Source organism: Pantherophis guttatus, chromosome 8 (assembly GCF_059756535.1).
Source record: "Pantherophis guttatus breed Tessera chromosome 8, ASM5975653v1, whole genome shotgun sequence".
Taxonomy (NCBI): Eukaryota; Metazoa; Chordata; class Lepidosauria; order Squamata; family Colubridae; genus Pantherophis; species Pantherophis guttatus.
The window spans coordinates 6,842,501-6,859,579 of NC_142070.1; the positions used below are offsets into that span (position 1 = coordinate 6,842,501).

Genomic DNA, 17,079 nt, shown 5'->3' on the forward strand with positions numbered 1-17,079 from the left:
TCCAAGTTCCCTTCCAACTCTGTTACTGTTACTGCCCTGCCAGTGTTGGTGGGGGGGGGATATAGTTTTCTCTGGGATAATCCCTTGATTACGATATTGTTTTCTGCTTGCTTTTTTGTCTGGTGCTAATCCCTGCTTATCTGAGTGTGGGCTGCAGGAGAGGATGTGTTCTGATCTTTTGGTTTCCTTCTTAACTTTTTCAAATCTCTTTTGAATGCTGGGTAAATAAGGTTTATCTCCCATGTGTCTATTGAGGTCTGATTGCCAAGCTTCCAGGAATTCCCTCGTATATTTTTGGATTTGGCTGGGTCTAGGATGCTCACAGTTTTCCAGTTGAAATTATGGTTGAAGTCTTTCCATGAGTTGTGAGGTTATGTAAGGGGTTTTCATCCTGTCTTCTGACTACGAGTTGCTGCTTCTAGATTCTTGATCGGCATACCAAACTGGCTCTATTAACCTAAACATTGGTCTATTAATCTAAATATTAGCTTAATGCACCCTCAAGAGCAAAGTTTTCTCTATTGTTGCCTGAGATTTGCTCAAGAGTATCAATTTGCTTGTAGTATTTTCCCCAGACCATAAATGAGACAGACTTAAATTAAGTCATACTTAGGGATCCTAGGATTAAAGCAGGGGTCACCAACCTTTCAGACCTCAGGGACCACTAAATTCATAATTTTAAATCCCGCGGACTACTAATATGATCTGCCTAATGACTGGCTGGGTGGGGGTGGCTAGGTGGTCATGTGACTAGGTGAGCATGGCCAACTCGATGTCACTCAAGTCCAGGGGTTCTTCTCCAGCCTCTCCCGGGCTCTTTAGGGCCCCAACAGGAAGCAGTTGTTGGAACTAAGCAGCCACCATGAGAAAGAGTTGGCAAAACTCTTTCTCATGGTGAAAAGAGCCTTGGTAGTACAGTGGTTTAAAGCACCCTGTTATTAAGACCAGCTGCCTGCAATTACTGCAGGTTCGAATCTCTCCAGGCTCAAGGTTGACTCAGCCTTCCATCCTTTCTAAGGTAGGTAAATTGAGGACCCAGTTTGTGGGGGCAATAAACTGACTTTGTATAAAAATATACAAAAGTATGAAGGCTATTGCTTAACGCATTGTAAGCCGCCCTGAGTCTCCGGAGAAGGGTGGCATATAAATCAAAAAAAAAAAAAAGACAGCTCAGTTCAAATTGGATCTGGCCGAGAAAGGGGCTCAGCAGAAGCACCTCACTGAGGACTAGGAGCATAGGCTTTCCAAGCAGAGGGAAGACCTGCAGGAATGCAAGGCCAAGTACCAGCGCCTGGAGGCTCAGTAGGCCGAGATGGTCAGCCAGTTCCAGGCCATGATGCAGTCCCACTGGAACGAGGCCCTCCGGCTCTTCGCTACCAGCGGTGCTTCCCTCCAGCCTTCGCCCAAAGCCCCACACCAGGAGGCTGAAGCAGACCCCAAGTCGGAATTTCTGCCCCTCTCCGACCTGCAAAAAAAGACCCCAAAGGGGGAGACTCTCTGCAGCAACACAAACATATCCGTCCCGGGGGCCGTTGTTTGAGGACCCCTGATTTAGCACAATATTAAAAAATGCAAACAATTTTTCTGCGCAAAATTTTCTCGCAGACCACCAGTGGTCCACGGACCCCCAGTTGATGACCGCTGGATTAAAGGAATGTTTTCTTCTCTTCTATTTGAACACTGTGCCAAGGCAGGTCTGAGATCTAAAATCTTTCAGACTTTCTCACTTACGACCTTGGAGAGACAGATTTTAGGTGATAGCAAGGCTTGGAACAAAAGGAGGAGTAGCATCAATGGTGGGGACACCATCTCTCAGGTTAGCGTTCTGCAGATTCCATAAATAAATAAATAAATAAATAAATAAATAAATAAATAAATAAATAAATAAATAAATAAATAAATAAATAAATAAATAAATAAATAAATAAATAAATAAATAAATAAATAAATAAATAAATAACTCAGGCAGCCCTTGCCTGCCAGTTAGTAACAGGGTTGTTAAGTGAATCTGGCTTCTCCATTGACTTTGCTTGCCTGAAGGTCGCAAAATGGGATCATGTGACACTTCGATTGTCAAATACACTTTCAGTTGCCAAGTGTCTGAATTTTGATCACGCGATCATGGAGAAGTTGCAACGGTCGCAAGTGTGGAAAACGGTCCTATATAACTATTTCCAGTGCTGTTGTAACTTCAAACAGGTCACTAAACGAACTGTTGTAAGTCAAGAACTACCTGTACTTATGACCGTTGCAGCATTCCCACAGTCACATGATCAAAATTCACACGCCTGGCAACTGGCAATGGTCGTAAGTGTGAAAAACGGTCCTAAGTCACTTTTTCCAGTGCTGTTGTAACTTCGAACAGGTCACTAAACGAACTGTTGTAAGTCGAGGACTACCTGTACTTATGACCATTGCAGCATTCCCATGGGCACATGATCAAAATTCGCACGCAACAGTCGTAAGTGTGAAAAACAGTCCTAAGTCACTTTTTCCAGTGCCGTTGTAACTTCAAATGGTCACTAAATGAACTGTTGTAAGTTGAGGACCACCTGTACTTATGACCGTTCGGCATTTCCACGGTCACACGATCAAAATTCGCACGCTTGGCAACTGGCAACGGTCGTACGTGTGAAAAACGGTCCTAAGTCACTTTTTCCAGTGCTGTTGTAACTTCAAATGATCGCTAAATGAACTGTTGTAAATCAAGGACTACCTGTACTTATGACCGTTGCGGCATTCCCACAGTCACACGATCAAAATTCGCACGCTTGGCAACTGACAATGGTCGTAAGTCTGAAAAACGGTCCTAAGTCACTTTTTCCAGTGCCGTTGTAACTTCAAACGGTCACTAAACAGATGGTTTTAAGTCAAGGACTGCCTGGGTAGGATGATAAACCTCACTGAAGTCAGTTCAGCGTGCAAGTTTAAAGAGACCCCATAAAGCTGCATGCAAAGGACACGGTTTTTAAAGGCAGTTTTATATCGATGATGGATAGATATTTATTTTTATGGTGCGTTCTCTCTTTTTATATGACCATAAAAGCAGGGAAAATGGGTGAACTGTTTAGCCCTCCTGAATAAACAGAGGCTGCCAAGTTGTCTGAGGCTCTTTTTAAAGTCTCTCTCCCCGGCTAGTCCCCACATAAATTAAGACGCTCATAAATCCTAACCTTTTGGGTAGAGAGCTGCTTCTATGTGAAATCACAGCTGCTGGGTTCCTTACTCAGGAGGGATCAAACTCTTGCACCGTGCGGCTAATTTCTGCATGCAGTACAAGTCTTTGAAGAGGGACGGGAGGGTAGCTATTTCTCTCCCCGAGAATTTCAGACTGGATCCTTCTGTTTGTTTGTTTGTTTGTTTGTTTGTTTGTTTGTTTGTTTAATTAATTAATTAGTTTGTTTTTTTGTTTGTTTGTTTGTTTGTTTGTTTATATTTCTTAGCTGCCCATCTCCCTTAGAGAGGGGTTCTGGATGATAAGAGGGCTCTGGGCAATTAAGAAATATGGAATATAAAGAATGGAATGGAACGGAACGGAACGGTATAGAAAATAGAGAATGGAACGGAATAGAACAGAACAGAAATCGGAATGGAATGGAATGGAAGAATGGAGTGGAGTGGAGTGGAGTGGAGTGGAGTGGAGTGGAGTGGAATGGAATGGAAGAATGGAATGGAGTGGAATGGAATGGAATGGAATGGAGTGGAGTGGAGTGGAGTGGAGTTGGGTGGAATGGAATGGAATGGAATGGAATGGAAGAATGGAATGGAGTGGAGTGGAGTGGAGTGGAGTGGAGTGGAGTGGAATGGAAGAATGGAATGGAGTGGAGTGGAGTGGAGTGGAGTTGGGTGGAATGGAATGGAATGGAATGGAATGGAAGAATGGAATGGAGTGGAGTGGAGTGGAGTGGAGTGGAGTGGAGTGGAATGGAATAGAATGGAATGGAATGGAATAGAACGGAATGGAATGGAATAAAATAATGGAATGAAGAAAGAATAGAATAGAATAGAATAGAATAGAAGAGGAGAGGAGAGGAGAGGAGAGGAGAGGAGAGGAGAGGAGAGGAGAGGAGAGGAGAGGAGAGGAGAGGAGAGGAGAGGAGGAGAGAATAATGGAATGAAGAAATAGAATAGGACAGGACAGGACAGGACAGGACAGGACAGGACAGGACAGGACAGAACAGAACAGAAAAGAAAAGAGAATACAATAGAATAGAATTAGTCCTCGACTTTCAACAGTTTATTTAGTGACCATTCAAAGTTACAACAGCACTGAGAAAAGTAACTTATAACCATTTTTCATGTGATCAAAATTCAAAGGCTTGGCAATTGATTCATATTTATGACGGTTGCAGTGTCCCGGGGTCACGTAATCCCCTTTTGCGACGTTCTGTCAAGCAAAGTTCACGGGGAAAGCCAGATACACTTAACAATTGTGTGACTAACTTAACAACGGCAGCGATTCGCTTAACAACTATGGCATGAAAGGTTGTAAAATGGGGGCAGAATTCACTGAACAATTGTCTCGTTCAGCAACAGAAATTTTGGGCTCCATTGGGGTCCTAAGTTAAGGACTGCCTGTACTTTATTGGCCAATGTGATTACACACACAAGTAATTTGTACAGAAGGAATTTGTACGCAAGGAACTAATGCACAAATAATATATTAATTACAACTTATTTAGTATATTGTGTATATTCCTAGCAAGAATACTTCCTCAAAAGCAGTTTTGAAATCTGCTGTGGTCTTATTCCCATTTGTTTCTAATCCACTAGTAATTGCTGGCTTGATCAAAACTGTGCATACCGGTTAGTCCTTGATTTAACAACCATTTGTTCAGCAACTCTTTGTACTTTCTCTGCACAGAAGGCATCTGGAGTTGTTGAAATCTTTCTTTGATGCCCCTGCCTCTTGTCTCTGTCTTCACCTTTGTGTTGTGGCCCATCAGAGGCTAGCGGAGCTGGTGGCAGACTCAGGCAGTGAGGAGGTTGGGGAGGAACATGGGCCAGTCCTGGAGCCTGGGGAGGGCTCTGATGAGGGCTCTGCGCCGGAGGCAGAGAGGGGGCCAGGGCCGTCTGACAGTTGTCAGCTGCCTTCGGAGTCGGACATCAGTGGGGCAGAAGAAAAGCTGGAGCCTGTTCCCAATGTGCGCATGCACAGAGCTGCCAGGAGAAGGGAACAGCTAAAGAACAAGGGTCGACTCAGGAGTAAAGCCACACGTGGACGGTGAATGGCCCCTCCCAGAGGGAATAAAGAGGAGCGAAAGGGGAGGGGAATTTGCAGGAGACAATTAGTTGAATTCATTAAAGTGAAGATTTGTTCCTGACTTCTTGCCAAGTATTGTCTGCTACAGAGTGGCATTTGGAAGATATCGGCCTGGCAGCTTGCCAAGCCTGATAAAGGTCTGTAGTTGTGAAATCTCTTGCAAGACAAAGTCTTGCAATCTCTTGCAGAGACAAAGTCTCTGGCCGGGACTTTGCTGGAGAGGAATTTCCCTTTAACCTAAATTAAAAGGGTTTTATCGGGACGAGTAGTCGGCTTCGTGCTTTTGGGAAGCCTAGGTCAGAACAGGCCAGAGAACCTGATGAACTTTACCCTGGAATTTAAGGATGCTTTGACCAGGATACCTTTTGCAAAAATGGCTTTTTAGATCGTCCTTCCCCTCTGGGTCTGTTGTGGCTCCGTTACCGGAGCCTGTGTCATCGTCAGGAGAGGACTCCGAGAGTGAAGGGGAGGAGTTGGCAAGGCCTCCCTTTCCAGGACCCTCCTCTCTGGCAATGCCTTCGGTGTCTGCCGAAGGGCAAGAGATAGGGCCAGGGCCAAGCACGTCCACGCAGCCACAGATGGACAGTGATGAGGGTAATGAGTCTTGGCTGGACCCACGCCAGCGTCGCAGAGATAAGCGCGCGCAACAGAAGAAAGGACGTGCCCGAGATTAGGCTGAGTCACTGGACCACACCCCACAGGGTATAAAAGGGAGCGTGGTGGCCAGTCAAACCTTGAAACGAACAAAGCTGAAAGCTTCCACGCCATTCTGCATTGCTGGACTTTTGCTTTAAGACTTTGCTGGAGTATCTCTGGACTTGATTAATTCCGTAATTATTGAGCTGCTTTCCTTGGATGTATCAGAAGTGGGGAGAAGTTATCTCTCCTCTTTGTAAATAATAAACTCTTGGCATGCAGCCATTAGGTTGTTGCCAAGTTCCGTTATCATAAGGAAAAGGATTTTGCCAGCTGGTTTGGTCTTTAACTCCTGAACGCCTGTTGGTGTGTGTGCATGGGGTTGGGGACAGAACAGGGTCAGATCAGAAGTCAATTCATATTTCTCTCCTTTCTTCTAGGCTGCTCACCAGGAAACTGTTCAAACAGGTAAGTGGTTTTCAGTCAATTTGGTTATTTGCTTTCATCATCATCATCATCATCATCATCATCATCATCATCATCATCATCATCATCTTTTAACGACCCCATAATCCCTTGCGGGCTGAAGTCTGGGCAACTAAATGGAGCTAGCAGACTGTTTAATGGCCGGATGCCGTTCCTGTCACCAATGCGGAGTTTTGTTTAGCAGATATATTCTCATTGTGCCAAGAAAGAGAAACATTTCTGCCTCTACCTAGGATCGAACTCACAGCCTCCTGATTGTGAAGTGAGAGCGCCACCTCTAGGCCACCGCACCACTCCGATTTGGTTATTTGCTCTGTTGTTTATTTATTTGCATGCAATATTTGTCTCCACTGTCCTTTTTGCTCTTTGATGTGTTTAGTTGCGTACAATATTTGTTTTCACCCAGGGTCTGAGTGGCTAAATTTCCTGCCCCCCCCCAAATAAAATCTCAACACGTTCATAAGGAATAATAAGTGTTCTGGGGATTTTAGAATTCAGACGGACCAGCCCCTGCTGCATGAGCCTCCAGACTTAATTAATAATTGTTGATAATGAATTGATAATTGTGGATAAGAAAGAGAGAGAACAAATGTTTGGATAGTGGATGTCTCAAAGGTGCTGAGGGAATTGTACTTTTTGGCTTTTCGTTGAAGACGTTTCGCTTCTCATTCAAGAAGCTTCTTCAGCTCTGACTGGATGGAGGGGAATGGAAGGATCCACCATCCAATCAGAGTTGATGATAGTCATACGGTACAAATAAGCAATCAGGAAACAATATCAATATAAATCGTAAGGACACAAGCAACAAAGTTACAGTCATACAGTCTTAAATTGAAGGAGATGGGTGGTGGGAATGATGAGAAAATTAATAGTAGTGCAGACTTAGTAAATAGAATAGAATAGAATAGAATAGAATAGAATAGAATAGAATAGAATAGAATAGAATAGAATAGAATAGAATAGAATTCTTTATTGGCCAAGTGTGATTGGACACACAAGGAATTTGTCTTTGGTGCATAAGCTCTCAGTGTACATAAAAGAAAAGATACATTCGTCAAGAATCATAAGGTACAACACTTAACGATAGTCATAGGGTACAAATAAGCAATCAGGAAACAATATCAATATAAATAATAAGGATACCAGCAACAAAGTTACAGTCATACAGTCATAAGTGGAAGGAGATGGGTGGTGGGAACGATGAGAAGATTAATAGTAGTGCAGACTTAGTAATGTCTTCAAAGAAAAACCCGAAAGTCCACTTGCCTCTTGAAAAAGCACCTTTGGGACAACCAGAATCTGGATGACTGAGAATCCAAATCATAGACATTTGGATAGTGGATATTGCAATACTCGGAGACAGTAGAATACAAGAGAAAGAACTGGGGGGGAAAAAAATCACAAAATAGACTCTTTCCACCTTGCGGACCTGTTGAACACGATGAACTCTAAAAACCACAAAACAGTTATCAGGCCCTGACCTAAGAACTTAACTTGAAGTTTAAATTCAAAGTCAGAAAAGAATCACAATGTACCAAGTCCCTGCTTAATCTGAGTAACTTTCTTTGTAGGCCTAAGGGATAGAGTCAGTGGTGGGATTCAAATAATTTAACGACCGGTTCTCTGCCGTAATGACGGGCTGGGTGGGCGTGGCCATGGTGGGTGTGACCAGCAGCACTCGGCCTCCTGCACCCCCCTGGGAGCAAAAACAGGCCGCAGGGAGGCCATACCACACACCCTGCACCCCGTTTTGGGCCTAGTAGGCCTCCCTGCAGCCTCCTGGGAGCAAAAACGGGCCACAGGGAGACTGCACCGCACCCCCCCCCCGCACCCCGTTTTGGGCCTAGTAGGCCTCCCTGCAGCCTCCTGGGAGCAAAAACAGGGCACATGGGGACTCCTGGAAAGGGTGGGGAGGGGAGGGGCCAGATAGAAATTTAGCAACCGGTTCCCCCAAATTGGCCCGAACTGGCTGAATCCCACCACTGGATATAGTCCATTCCAAGGAACTTATGGTCAACCAATAGAATGTAGAACCTGAGAGATTGATTGGTTTTATGCCATCAAGTTGTTGTTGACTCTTAGCAACCGCAGACATGATGATCTGTGCCCCTAATCTGGCTCAGACTCAACCCTTCCAAGACCGAGTGGTTGTGGCTCCCGGCGTCCCGATATAGTCAGCAGGTGCCATCGCTGACTATTGGGGGTGAATCTTTGCCCCCCACAGAGAGGGCTCGCAATCTGGGTGTCCTCCTGGACGCACGGCTGTCTTTAGAAGAACATATGACGGCCGTGGCCAGGGGGGCCTTTTATCAGGTCCGCCTGATTCGCCAGTTGCAGCCCTTTCTAGATCGGGACGCCCTGCGCACAGTCACTCATGCCCTTGTTACCTCCTGGTTGGACTACTGTAATGCTCTCTACATGGGGCTCCCCTTGAAGAGCACTCGGAGGCTCCAACTGGTCCAGAATGCGGCTGCGCAGGTGGTTATGGGTGCAACCCATTGCGCCCACGTAACACCCCTCCTGCGCGAGCTGCACTGGCTCCCAGTGGTCTTCCGGGTGCGATTCAAGGTGCTGGTTACCACCTTTAAAGCGCTCCATGGCATAGGACCCGGGTACCTTCGAGACCGTCTTCTGCCACCAGTAGCCTCCCACCGGCCAGTCCGCTCCCACAGAGAGGGTCTCCTCAGGGTGCCATCGGCCAAGTTATGTCGGCTGGCGACACCCAGGGGGAGGGCCTTCTCTGTGGGAGCCCCAGCCCTGTGGAATGAACTGCCCCCGGAAATTCGTAAGATTTCTGACCTCCGGGTATTTCGCTGTGCATTCAAGACCCTATTGTTCCGCCAGGCTGGGTTAGCAATATAATTTTAAATTGGATGTTTTAAATTTTTGGGGTTTTAAATTAAGCCAAATTTATTTAATATTTTAAAATTATTTTAAATTGATGTTTATTCTGTTTTTAATTAGGCTGTACACCACCCTGAGTCCTTCGGGAGAAGGGCGGTATAGAAATAAAATAATAATAATAATAATAATAATAATAATAATAATAATAATAATAATAATAATAATAATAATAATATTATTATTATTATTATTATTATTATTATTATTATTATTATTATTATTATTATTCCAACGGTGCCCCTGTCACCATAGTAACCGAGTCTACCCATCTTAATGCAGATCATCCTGTTCTTCTCCTTCCTCCTTCCTTCCATCTTTCCCAACATTAGAACTTCCTCTGGAGAGCTGGGTCTTCTCATATGTTCAAAGTAGAATAATTTGAGTCTGATCATGTGTGGCTTGAGTGAGAAGTCTGGGTGTGTATTTGTTCAAGATCCATCAGCTTATAATTTTCTTTTTTTGTTTGTTTGCAATATTCTCAAGAGTCTTCTCTAACACCAAAGTTCAAAGCTGCCATTACTCTTTCTCTCCTGCTTCTTCCAAGTCCAACTTTTTCTTTCAAAGAGTGTCACTGGGAATGCCATGGCTTTCCTGGTTCCAATGTTTGTAGGGATAACAGAATAACAGAATTGGAAGGGACTTTGGAGATCTTCTTGTCTCCAAGACCTTACACTAGGGGTCTGCAACTTTAAACATCCAAAGAGCCATTTGGACCCGTTTCCCACAGAAAAGAAAACACCGGGAGCCACAAAACCCTTCCCGTGCCTGACTATTTCTTGAGCGGCCACAAAACTAGCATATGTAGTTAAATTAAACATTTTGTTTTTCTTCTGAAACTTTTCTTTTCTTGGATTTATTCATGGTTGGCCTACCGGAGGTTGAAAAGCTCAATAAATTGTGTGCCGGTGGGTGTCGCACATTGGCAGTTGCGACGCATATTTTGAGTGACAGGGAGCCACAGCAGAGGGGTGAAAGAGCCACATGCGGCTCCAGAGCCGCAGGTTGCTGACCCCTGCCCTACACGATTCAGGACAAGTGGCTGTCCAGTCTCTTCTTAAAAACCTCCAATGTTAGAGCACCCACAACCTCTGGAGGCAAGGAGTTCCACTGATTAATTGTTCTAACTGTCAGGAAATTTCTTTTTAATTCTAGGTTGCTTCTCTCCTTGATTAGTTTCCATCTGTTGCGTCTTGTCCTGCCCTCAGGTGCTTTGGAGAAGAGGTTGATCCCTTATTTTGAGAGAAATCTGTGTTTGAGAGATACAACCCCAGAATCCTGGAAAGCAAACAAGTGGCAAAAATTCTCTGGAGTTGAGCACCGTCTGCCAATGCATAAATTAAACCCTGAGTGACATTTTCATTCATCAGCAGATGGCACTTTACTGATAACGAAGAAAGAATAGTTGTCGCAGCTAGAGGGAAAGAAAAAAAGCATGGATAGAGAGAGGCCCTCACTTACAACAGTTCATTTAGCGACCATCTGATGCGACAGCGGCACTAAAAGAAGTTGACTTACGGCTGTTTTTTCACACTTCCCACTAGCATCCCCAAGGTCACAGGATCCAAATTTGGACGCTTGGCAACTGGCTCATATTTATGACGGTTGCAATGTCCCGGGGTCACGTGATCCCCTTTTGTGACCTGACAAGCAAAGCCAGATTCGCTTAACAACCGTGTTTGTTTGTTTGTTTGTTTGTTTGTTTGTTTGTTTGTTTGTTTGTTTGTTTATTTATTTATTTATTTATTTATTTATTTATTCATTCATTCATTCATTCGATTTATATGCCGCCCTTCTCCGGAGACTCAGGGCGGCTTACAATGCGTTAAGCAATAGCCTTCATACTTTTTGTATATACCTGCTTAGTAGGGCTTTTGCCCCCCTCCAAGCGGTGTTCTTTTTTTATACAAAGTCAGCTTATTGCCCCCACAAACTGGGTCCTCATTTCACCTACCTTAGAAAGGATGGAAGGCTGAGTCAACCTTGAGCCTGGTGAGATTTGAACTCGCAGTAATTGCAGGCAGCTGGCAGCTAAGTGCTACTTAACAGCACTTTCGTCCGCTGCGCCACCAAGGCTCCTTCTGCGCCATGTTCCATGTTATGGAACTTAACGTCTGCCGTGATTCGCTTATCAGGAAAGGTCATAAAATGGGACCAAATTCACTTCACAACCCTCTTGCATAGCGATTGAGCAATTTGGGGCTCCGTTGTGGTCATAAGTCAAGGACTACCTGTACTTTGGGTGTCAGAAAAGATCTGCCCTACTAGATCTCTTTGAGGACCACAGCAGGATCTACCACCGGAGGAAGGGAAGGAGATCAAATCGATAAGTTTCCAGCCTAAGCTGTACATTCAAACGTCACCCCAAGACGATGTTGGCTCACTCCATTTCAAGAGGTGAAGTTGGCTGCTCTCTGCAAGCTGAAACCAGACATCCTTGAGCAATGAAAAGGCTTGTCATTAATTCTGACTCTACAAGAGAATTTTGAATGGCCCCTGGGGAATCTCTTGCCAACGACATCCCCTCCAGACAAACACACACACACACTTATTCAAGAGAAGACAGCTCTTTCTCCGCTGCCTAATTTTTGCAATCTGCGCCTGCTTGGTTTTAAGGAAGCACCTTTAATTTGGAGAGACTCCTGAAAACATATTTGGCTGTCATTGTTTGTGCTTTTAATCAGCAGAATAAGATAGCAAGCAGCAAGGGTGAAATCCAGCAGGTTCTGACAGGTTCTGGAGAACCGGTAGCGGAAATTATGAGCAATTCGGAGAACCGGTAGCGGAAATTTTGAGCAGTTTGGAGAACCGGCAAATACCACCTCTGGCTGGCCCCAGAGTGGGGAGGGAATGGAGATTTTGCAGTATCCTTCCCCTGCCATGCCCACCAAGCCACACCCACCAAGCTACATCACGTCTATCAAGCCACGCCCACAGAACCGGTAGTTATAGTTATAGTTTATTATATTTATTACCGCCCTTCTCCCGAGGGACTCGGGGCGGTGAACAGCCAGCAAATCAAATACACAGATACAAAATTTAAAACAATATTAAAATCCAATTAAATCAATTTGGCCCATAGTTAAAAACCCTATATTTAAAACCCCTAATTTTTTAAAACAATTCTTTTTAAAAAGAGTAGGTCAGGCCAGCCCGGCTTGATGAAGCAAAAACGTCTTTAGGGCAGTTCGGAAAGCGCGAAGGTCAGGGATCCGCCGTATCTCTGGGGGCAACTCGTTCCAGAGGGTAGGTGCCCCCACAGAGAATGCTCTCCCCCTGGGGGCCGCCAGCCGGCATTGTCTGGCCGACGGCACCCTGAGGAGGCCCTCTCTGTGGGAGCGTACTGGTCATAAAAAAATTTGGATTTCACCACTGGTAGGCAGCCATCAAAGTGAGATGAATTTTCTTCCTCGATATTCACGATGAAAAGTTGCAGGAAGTGGGGATGTCCGGTCTAACGAAGAGAAGGACTGGGGGGGGGGGGTGACATGAGAGCTGTCTTCCCATATTTGAGGGGCTGCCACAAAGAAGAGGAGGGGATCAACCTATTCTCAAAAGCACCCGAAGGCAGGACAGGAAGCAACGGATGGAAACTAATGAAGGAGAGAAGCAACCTAGAACGAAGGAAGAATTTCCTAACAGTGAGAACAATTAACCAGTGGAACGGCTTGCCACTGGAAATTGTGGGTACTCCAACACTGGAGGTCTTTAAAATTTGGAGAACCATTTGTCTGAAATAGTATAGGGCAGTGACAGCTAACCTTTTCCGGACCAAGTGCCAAAAGCCTGTGTGCAAATGTGCACACGCGCATCCGAACCCCCAAAATGTAATGTGTGTGTGGCTCCGTGCATGTGGCCGACCCCCCATGAGTGCATGTGTGCCCCCCACATGAGCCCTGCCCCCCATGGCCTGGCATGCACACCCCACCCCCACGCATGTGGGTGCCCCCCACAAGTGCATGTGTGCACACCCCTGCATATGCCCCACTCCCCCACATGTGTGGCAGAGACCCGAAGACCAGCTGTCCGGCGGGAGGCGTGCGTGTATGCGTGGTGGAGCTGAACTGGGCCGACGGCTCGCGTGCCCACAGGGAGAGTGCTACATGCCACGTCTGGTGTGCCTGCCATAGGTTTACCATCACGGGTATAAGGTCTCTTCTTTAAGCAGGGGGTTGGACTAGAAGACCTCCAAGGTCCCTCCCAACTCTCTTATTCTGTTATTCTGTTCTGAATGGGCTGGCAACACTGCATCATGGTTTTCATCCCTGGGCACTCCCTCTCCTGACTCTTAAGCTCTAAATGTAGCTAAGGACCCTTGTGTTAAGCCAAGCCAAGCCTAAATGTGCACCAGGGGTGAAATGCTACTGGTTCGCACCAGTTCGCACGAACTGGTAGCGGTGGCAGCATATGGTTCGGTGAACTGGTAGCGGCGGCAGAGCGAGGCTCCACCCACCCGGACATCATTACTTCCTGGTTTTAACCAGGAAGTCACCTGTTTTGGACCCTCTGCACATGCGCAGATGGCTTTGTGCGTGGTTAGAGGGTCCAAAATCGCATATGACACATGCACTTCCGAACTGGTAGGGGAGGTAAGTAGATTTCACCCTTGGTGTACACCCTGTATTTCCTTAACCTGTGGTTATTCCTTATGTGACCACACATGTGATTGGAACATTTTTTGCTGGTGAGATGAACGAGCCAGGATTAATCTGAGATACCTGGAAGAAAGCCTTGGATATGTACTCCCATTCGCATTCTTCTACCACTTCTCTTCTGAATTATTGCTCCATCCTGTCTTTCATCCGCTGTGTTTTAATGAAGTGACCATAGAAGGGAATTACTGGTGCGGTGTGTTCAAATCTTTTTAAATCTATGCTTTCTTTTGACGGCTTAGCAACTAACTCTTTGTCCTATGGGGAAAAAATAAATAAATCTTCCTGTGGAAATTTAAGTTCTGGCTTGTTTGTTTGGGTGTTTAAGACAAGCCATCATGGTCTTCTGTAGACCATCTCGGAAAGCAATACAAGACTTTAGATGTCTTTGAGAGCTAGTTTGGTGAGAGGACTGTGTGTCCTAGACCTGGAAAAAAAAACCTGATTTTAGCTAAGATGAAGCATCCAAAGAGTACAGTTTCTGCAGAAGGCACCATGTATGGTGAAAGGATTCCATTTCTTTTTTCTTTTTATAAACACTTTATTAAACTTTTATTACATTAAAAACATTAAGAAATTATATCACTCAACAACAGTTAATTGTGGTGTTTTTCTTGTGACAATAATTCGTGCATTATTTACAAAAATTAAATTGTGCGTATTTACATTCTTATTTTATCTATTACTTGTACTTAATAACTATCTATCTTCAATCTATCTCCGTTCTATCCAGTTATACCAATGTTCCCTCACATTGTAAAATATCGATGTATCGATAGGATTCCATTTCAGGTAGTTCTTTAGTAATGCTACTCAGGGAGAAGGAAATAAGGCCTAGCCATCTTAACAGGGCCAAAACCAAGACTGTCAGTTGCACAAAATTTTGTTCCAAGAAGATTTTGTGGTTATTGGTCAAGGAAGGAAGGAAGGAAGGAAGAAAGGGAGGGAGGGAGGGAGGGAGGGAGGAAGGAAGGAAGGAAGGGAGGGAGGGAGGGAGGGAGGGAGGGAGGGAGGGAGGGAGGAAGGAAGGAAGGAAGGAAGGAAGGAAAGAAGAAAGAAAGAAAGAAAGAAAGAAAGAAAGAAAGAAAGAAAGAAAGAAAGAAAGAAAGATGGATGGATGGATTTGAACTTCAATTCTGTAGAAGAGAACAGAGACAGCAATCTCAGCAGAGATAAACAAAATCAAATTTCGAAAAGAAATAAGGAAGGAAGGGAGGGAGGGAGGAAGGAAGGAAGGAAGGAAGGAAGGAAGGAAGGAAGGAAGGAAGGAAGGAAACATTGAATTTTAATTCTGTAGAAGAGAATAGAGACAGAGCAATCTCATCAGAGATAAACAAAGTCAAATTTTGAAATGAAATCAAAGGAAGGAAGGAAGGATTTGAACTTCAATTCTGTAGAAGAGAACAGAGACAGAGCAATCTCATCAGAGATAAACAAAATCAAATTTTGAAAAGAAATCAGGAAGGAAGGAAGGAGGGAGGGAAGAAAGAAAGGAAGGAAGGAAGGAATCAAGGAAGGAAGGAATCAAAGAATCAATGTGTAAATAAATTCTCTCTCTTTTTAAAACAGAAACAACGAAGCAGAGCCTAAAACCATATGCCTTAACCATCCCAGTCCGCAGCAGCGCAGATGGAAGCTACATTTCCAACTTCGTTTCTGAAAGACACTCAAGAAGATTAGCAAGGGATGTTTCACCAAGTCAACCCAAGGAACTCTACTTCAATGTCTCCGCTTTTGGGAGAGAATTTCACCTCCGACTGAGGCCTAACACCCGTCTAATAGCTTCTGGTGCAGTGGTGGAGTGGTATGAAGATTCTCCATCGATCTACAATGAAACGGAAGAGGTCCACCAGGATCAAGGCGAGGGGGTCACGGAGAGACTATGGAAAAAGGAATCCCTGTGGACGAACTGTGCTTACGTCGGAGATCTGGTGGATGTCGCAGGAGCTTCCGTCGCCCTGAGCAACTGTGATGGCCTGGTAAGATACATATTTTAAAGCAGACGCTGTCATTCTCGAAATAATAATAATAAAAAAAATACTCGTAGCTCGGGTTTTAGATCTTGGCAGTGGTTTGCCATCCAAGCTTGTTTCAATTTAAGTTTCTGAACGTTTTGTTACCACACTACCTAACATCATCAGTAGGATTGTCTTTTTTCCAATTCTCCTTAGCTTATAAATGCCTTGGGTGTCAGTGTGGTCAGTTGGTTCTTGTGATTGGTTGTTTGTTTGGAGCTGTATTTAAATTCTGAGCAGCGGATTGGTTCTCTTGTTGATTGGTCTGGTTTCTTACGTATTCATACGCTGGATCTAGATCAATACGCTTGTCGTTTTTATGCATACAGGTCAGTGATGGGTTCCTCCCGGTTCGGCCCGGTTCGGCCGAGCCAGTAGCGGTGACGATATGACATCACCGAACTGGTTCTCTTTTTTTGGGAGCTGGGCCCTCCCGCCCCCGCCCCCGCCCCCACATTATTCTTACCTTTTATTTGGCCCCGCCCCCCAATCTATTCACTACCTCCCGAGTCCCAGCTGATCAGCTAGAAGAAAAAAAACTGTTTAAACTCTTGTCGCAGGGCTTCAAAAGGCCGCCCTACAGCGGATCAGTGTTAAAAGGCAGTGTGGTGGTAGACCGGTGCCTCCAAAAACACTGAGTAGACCAGTGCCTGCAACAATAGATGGGTAGACCGGTACAGCTCTGCAAGCAGTTAAAAGCCTGGTAGACCAGTACCTCTGCTAAATCACATGACCATCAAGCCACGCCCACAGAACCGGTAGTAAAAATTCCAACGCTTGGCAACTGACTCATATTTATGACCGTTGCAGTGTCCCAGGGTCTTGTGATCCCCTTTTGCGACCTTCAGACAAACAAAGTCAGTGGGGAAGCCGGATTCACTTTACAACCAGGTTATTCGCTTAACAACAGCTGCGGCAATTCACTCAGCAGCTACGGCAAGGAAGGTCATAAAATGAGGCAAAACTTATTTAACAGCCGTTTCCCCTAGCAATGGGAAATTTTGGGCTCCGTTGTGATCCGTAAGTCGAGGACTTACCTGCATTGATGAAAAAGTACTGATCCTACTTGGATGATTTACAATCATTTTGGCCAAACATTGTGTGGGAAGAAATGTCCATCTGGGTT

General features: G+C 45.0%; 1 protein-coding gene across 2 annotated transcripts in view; it reads left to right on the forward strand.

Annotated features, from left to right (window-relative positions):
- ADAMTS3 (ADAM metallopeptidase with thrombospondin type 1 motif 3) overlaps positions 1-17,079 on the forward strand; it is a 167,568-nt gene that overhangs the window by 2,428 nt on the left and 148,061 nt on the right. For both annotated transcript variants that reach the window (XM_060687042.2, XM_087875227.1), the window contains exons 2-3: positions 6,340-6,367; positions 15,508-15,917. In XM_060687042.2, coding sequence (XP_060543025.2) covers positions 6,340-6,367; positions 15,508-15,917 — 438 coding nt within the window. The remainder of the gene's footprint in view (positions 1-6,339; positions 6,368-15,507; positions 15,918-17,079) is intronic.